At 33.7% G+C, this 6,477-nt stretch overlaps 1 protein-coding gene across 5 annotated transcripts in view; it reads left to right on the plus strand.

Moving 5' to 3' along the window:
* Cop1 (COP1, E3 ubiquitin ligase) overlaps positions 1 to 6,477 on the plus strand; it is a 212,767-nt gene that overhangs the window by 123,519 nt on the left and 82,771 nt on the right. For all 5 annotated transcript variants that reach the window (XM_004626780.3, XM_023710244.1, XM_012513744.2 and 2 more), the window contains one exon: positions 2,129 to 2,264. In XM_004626780.3, coding sequence (XP_004626837.1) covers positions 2,129 to 2,264 — 136 coding nt within the window. The remainder of the gene's footprint in view (positions 1 to 2,128; positions 2,265 to 6,477) is intronic.

A 6,477-nucleotide genomic window follows, 5' to 3' on the forward strand; every position in this document is an offset into this window, starting at 1 on the left:
TACTTGCAAAGAACTATCTTTAGCGGAATATACAACCTTGATTATGTGTGCAGAAACTGAAGTCAAAACATGAATAACATTAGAACAGTTTCTAAATGAATAAATTGTCTTTCCAGTGTTTAAATTACATTAAAAGCTCAAGTTAATAGGATTATACATAAAAAGAGTCAGTTAACTATAGCAATCACATCACTCTGAAGTTCAGTCAGTAGTTTGGGTGTTGGATTTTTTCTCCCTTTTTTATCAATCATATTTTACTTATAATTTGCTTAATTTCCTAAGAAACATTTTTATCTCAGTATTATTACTACTGCATGCTAATTTGGTTATTCTTTTTGCTGTTTTTAGAATGGAAGCACTGCCAATTTGGACTCTTCATAATGAGTTTTTTTGGGATTTTTTCTTGGTGGAACTAGGGATTGAAATCAGGCCCATGCACTTGCCAGGCAAGCGCTTATTCTACTGAGCTATATCTCCGGCCCCTGGACTCGTAATATGGCCTGAATTTGCTTACTGTTTATATCTTTAAAATTCATAAGATGTTAGGGACAAAAGCTTTGGATTTTTAAAATAATTGTTGTATAAATTTCTTCATGCCAGTACATTTTCAATATAATTTAATAATCCAGATAAATACTTTCATCATAACATCATATAATTCTTTCAATTTAATGGTTTTTCTTCTCAGTTTCATTATGGTGACTGTTACCTTCTGGGTAGGCATTTAAGAAAGAAATCGAGAAAGTTCACATTGATGAAACTGTATGTGGGGCCGGGGAGATGGCTCAGTAGATTAAGCGCTTCCCTGGCAAGCACAAGGGCCTGAGTTCAATCCCTGGTTCTGCCAAAAACAAAAACAAAAACACCCAAAATACTATATGTGGATACGCTTAGAATAATGAAAACACTATGAAGACATTGTTAGAACACAATTCTTTCAAATTTTATTTATTTATTTATTTTTTGCGGTGCCAGGAAATGAACTCAGGACCTTGTACCTTATTCCACTGAGCTGTCTCCTAACTCTCTTTTTTAGAATTTAAATGCAAAGCTAAATAGAGAAAACAGTTGCAAGGGCCGGCCAGATAGCTCAGTGGACTAAAGTGCTTGTTTAGGCTTGGGCAAGACTGGGCTTCAAGCCCCAGCATGCCTTTGCTGTGCCCCACCCTGCCCCGCCCCCAGGGCATGCTGAGACAGTAATTGAGACTGGACATGGTGGTGCACACCTGTCATCATAGTGCTTGGAAAGATTACAGGAGGATCACTACGAGTCTGATCTGTATAGTGAGACCCTGTAGACCCTGTACTAAATACATTAAAAAAAAAAAGTTGCATGCTGGGTTTTTTTTTTTTTTTAATTCTTTGGGAAGGAAAATGTTAAGTCCATCTTTTTTTTTTTCTTGTTTTGAGGTGCTCTTTGACATAAATAGGAGCTACTTCAAACATTCATTTCTGAGAATCAGTCATTTATGTTACTTTTTAAATTTCCTTCTGTTAATAAGATTCGAGACACTTCAAAGCATTATGAAAAGAAAAATGATGTGTGAATTTTGTGTGTGTGTGTGTGTGAGTTTTGAGACAGGATCTCTCTATGTACCCCATGGTGCCTTTAGATTCAAAATGACCCTCCTGCCTTAGCCTCTTGGGTCCTGGGGTTATAGGCATATAATACCACATATCATCTAGAACCTTATTTTTCTCTAAAATATGCCCCCACTATTTTTTTGAACAGTAAACATAGACATAGCTCTATATCCCTGTAATATGTTCCTTTAAGTAACGAATACCATCGTCACATACACTCCTCTTCCTACTAGTCTTTAATAAGAGATTTTTGTTTATAAATGATTTAACTTCTATTAGTGTTCTTTTATTTTTCTAAGAAAGTTTTACAAAAAAATGCAAATTTCATTATATTCTTACTGATGTTGAAAGTAAGGGAAACCATTTAAATACTAGCCAGGCATTTTTATTAAAATAAAAACTTTAGCTAATCTGGACATATTAGTCTTGTCTAATATCTTTTGAAATAATGTTTTTGTACTTACAAGTTAAATTTCATTTCATGAATATTGGTCTTTGCTTACTGCGTAGTACAATTCTTTTTATGTGTGTGTTCTTCCTGTAGATGACAGTCGAACTGCAAGTCAGTTGGATGAATTTCAGGAATGCTTGTCCAGATTTACTCGATATAATTCAGTACGACCTTTGGCCACACTGTCATATGCTAGTGATCTGTATAATGGCTCCAGCATAGTTTCTAGGTAAGTCCTAAGAACACTCCTTGCTATTTTCATTCATAAAAATACCTAAAATGTAGTTGAATTTGAGAACCATCTTATTAGAAGCCTGCATTTTGAAGCTAAGTTGCCTTCCATTTTTTTTTAATAGTGTGGTGTTAAGAATCTTATAAACCTCCAAAGTCCTAAATTTCATCACTAAGATGAGATCATTAATAGTATCCATTCATACGATCGAAGTTTTCTTGTAGTATCTATATCTTGTTTTCATGTTAGATTGTTCCCCATAAATGTTTGCTGCTTTTCAATAACTTTCTTCCTTTAATATTTTGTTGTACTTCCCAGTAGAGCATTGCAAGGAAGATTCTAATGACAAATTCAGCTACTTTAAGAGATTTAGGATTTTTAGGATGATCTATTTCTTATGCATTAAATGATTTTATTAATTTGTGTCTGTGAAGAATTTTGTTGTCTTCTGAATTGTTGAATTGGAATAGTTCTTCAGATTTCCTTATCTTTTAATATATTTAGGTTCTAGGATGATATTCCTGATTTCTTTATTTTTTCCTAAATAGTCTTAGTTTGTCATTTGCATTCAGCCTGTTCTTGACTTTGATGTTTTATATTTCCATCTCTATTTCTTCTGCTTCTTTCAGTTTTATGCTTTCTTTAGTCCTTATTTGCTGTTTAACATAGAAACTGAGCTCATTGGGTTGGTACCAGTTTTTTCCTACTGTAGAGATCATAAAGTATAAATTTCTGCCTCTGAGCATTGAGTCAGCCATTAGATACATCAGACACATATTGATGTGACTTCACAGTTTTCATTCAGTTTAAAATACTTCCTACTTTTTAGATTTATTTTGAATTTTTTTTCTTTTTTCTTTTATGTAGTTTTTCCTGACATAGAGTGCCTGACTGTAATTCAGGCTGGTGTCGAATTCATGGTGATGCTCCTGCCTTAGCCTCTTGAGTGCTGCTAGAATTACAGACATGTGTATGTCCAGTTTAAACTATTTTAAATTTTTGTTTTTGTTTCCTAAGATTAGATAAAATTTTTTTCGATTTTCAAGTAGAGCTTGATATTTTGAAGTAGGTATCAATATGTTGATGTTTTATTACTGATTTGGAGGAGGTGGTATTGGAGATTGAATCCAGGGAGTTCTGAACTATATATACATTTTATTTTATCTTGGAACAGGTTCTCGCTTAAATTCCTAAGATTTTCAGTTCTCCTGCATTGGTCTCCCAAGTCTCTGGGACTCCAGGGCTCTATCATTGTGTCTAGCCCTTCAACATCATTTTGAGCATCATTCTTTTAATAGTTTTGACGAAAATTGCTAATGTAAGAATAGAAGTAATAGGGTACTTCATATAATCATCACTTAGATTCAGTGGTGATTAAGACTATTATGTTACCTCATTTGACCTTTATGTTATTTTCTTTACTGTAGTATTTTAAGAGAAATCACAGATGTTCTATTCTTTTATCCCACAAACTTAAGAATCTGGATTTTAAAAAAAGAAAAACAAAAACAAACGTTGTGAATTTATAGAATTAAGTCCCATGTCAACAGTTAGCAGTGATTCCATGGTATCGATTATTAGCTCATATTCAAACTTTCTAGAATAAATGGATCTAAAGTTAATTTTAAAGCAGATCAAAAATGTAGTAAGTTCAGTTTCTTTTATTTTTTTGGTTGGGTGTATCACTAAATTTTACTCTTAACACTGGCAATTGTGAGTTTTATAATAACATTACTAAAACCTTGCACACTTTTCATTTGTACAACCAAAATTTTTATTTTAAGTATATGAAGATAAGGACCAGCGAAATAGCTCAGCAGATTAAAGCAGCTGCTTAGGCACACGTAGGGACTGAGGTTCAATCCCAGGTGTGCTGTGCCAGCCCCGCCCCCTGGGCGTACTGAGAGGGCTATTGAAACTGGGTATGGTGGCACACCTGCAATCCCAGCTCCTGGGAGGCTGAACACCGGAGGATTGCTATGAGTCCATTCTACATAGTAAGACCCTGTGCTATAGTACCAAAAAAAAAAAAAAAAAAAAAAAAAAAAACTATATGAAGGTAAATCTTGAAATCTAAGCCTATAGCTAGAGAGAATATTGTGGGAAAGTTTGGAATGCATTAGCTCAATAATGAATGAGACAAAAAAATCATATACATTTGTTTGTTTTTATTTTGGCAGTGTGCTAAAGCACTGGATTAAAGTAAAATGTAAAAATATACATTTTTTTCTGTTAAACTGTTTAACTCACTTAGCAGAATTCATTGTCCACCCAGTGTGGGCTTAAGGGTAAGTGTAATACTAAGGAGGCTAGGCATGGTACTTTAATCAGGAAAGCTCACAGTCTTTATTTTAGTGCCTTTACTATAAATAGTATGAAACATTTTCACTTGGAGTAGCAAAGTAACATTACTTAAATTTTAACTGCTTTTAAGTATGTATAACATTGATTAAGACTTCAGATAATGTAGTTGGAAAGTGAAATGGCAAGAATTATTACCAGTAGTTGTTTATAATAGGAACATATAGATTCTTGTCTATATTTCTGTCAGTATGATTAAACCCAAGGTAAGATGTACCATAAATAGTAGCTCTCTTTAATGTTGATTAATGTCCTTTACCATTGTGAGTTCATCTTTTATTTTCCTCTTCAATTAAAACAAAAAGCTGAGCGTGGTGGCACACACCTATAATCTCAGTGCTCTGGGAAGATGAGGTAAGAGAATCACAAGTTTGAGTCCAGCCTGGGCATTTTAGTGAGGCTAAGGATATAGTAGCTCTGTGTGAAGGACCTGGTATTTTGATGAGAGAAAGCAAAAAACCCCCTGAGATTAAAACTTCTGTTTAAAAAAAAAATTATTTTTTAAAAATATTTTTATTTTCTCATTTGATACAGGGTCTCTCTATCTGTGCAACTCACCTTGTAGTGATTTTCCTGTCTCAGCCTTCCCAGTTCTGGAATTACAGATGTACACCACCATGCCCAGTTTCAGGCCCATATGACTTGTGGTACTGGGGATCGAACCTGGGTCCTTGCGCTTGCCAGGCAGGCTCTTAAACTTCCACGCTATTACCTTAGCCCCATATTAAAACTTCTCAATGTCATATTGTAAAAACAGTATGTCTACTTATATGAAAGGGGATGTTTCTGTCAAGTCTCTTTTAGGTATAAGCCTCATTCTTTGTCATATCTGAAAGCCATTTTAACATAATCAGGAGTTTAAAAAATTATTAGTAAATTTTGACCATAGCAAGACATTTATGTCAAAGCACTAGAAATTCTGAAGTAGAATTTACTATCCTTAGCAAGCCTAGTTGAAATTTTAGAGTGGGAATATCATAATTCACAGTAAGGTTAGTTACAATAAGGTGTTTCAGGGCTGGGGAGATAGCTTAGTAGAATAAGTGCTTGCCTGGCAAGTGCAAGGGCCTGAGTTCAACCCCCAGTACCTCAAAAAACAAAAACAAAAACAAAAAACAAAAAATAAAATATTTCAGTTAAAATGAAAACATATTAAGGTACCTTTAATTGGTCCATCTTGCGTGTTAATGTCCATTGTTTTCTCTCAGTTATATTGAATTAACATTTCATTACCAGGGCTGTGAAAGCTTGAAGTTTGTTAGGCAGTACATAAGAAATCCAGTAAGTAAAAGGGAAGATGATACAGCCAAAAACGACAGTGCCTCTAAGTTTTCACATCCCTGGTGATTATCTGCATTGATGTTCAAAATATTGATAATAAAGTTTAAGTTTTTAATTCTTTTTTTTTAAAATGGCAAACACTTTAATAATTCTTGTATCGCCTTTTTTTGTTTAAGTTTTTAATTCTTAGCATAGGAAATTAATGATTTCTTTCAGGAAAAGGATAAAAATGAGAAGATAGATAATATTAAATTTGGTGTATTACATCATAGAAATAATTATTCTTACTGTAGAATTGCATTAAATGTATCTCACATTGACATTTATTGCATCATGAGGATCTCATATAAAAGCTACACTTGATCTTAGTCAAGGGCCAAGAAACTGAACCAGAAATTCCTCTTAGGGTTCTTACCATACCTGTGAGTCCACAAGGTGGCAGCATTTGTTTACAGTTTTAAGCTATTAGATTTGCAACAAGGTATAGAAATTGGTGGCCTATAGAGAAAAATTTCTTAATTGCCTAATGGTTTTAGATTAACACTAATGAGTAATGCAAAAAAAAAAA

The sequence above is a fragment of the Octodon degus genome, unplaced genomic scaffold (assembly GCF_000260255.1).
Source record: "Octodon degus isolate 3935 unplaced genomic scaffold, OctDeg1.0 scaffold00017, whole genome shotgun sequence".
NCBI lineage: Eukaryota > Metazoa > Chordata > Mammalia > Rodentia > Octodontidae > Octodon > Octodon degus.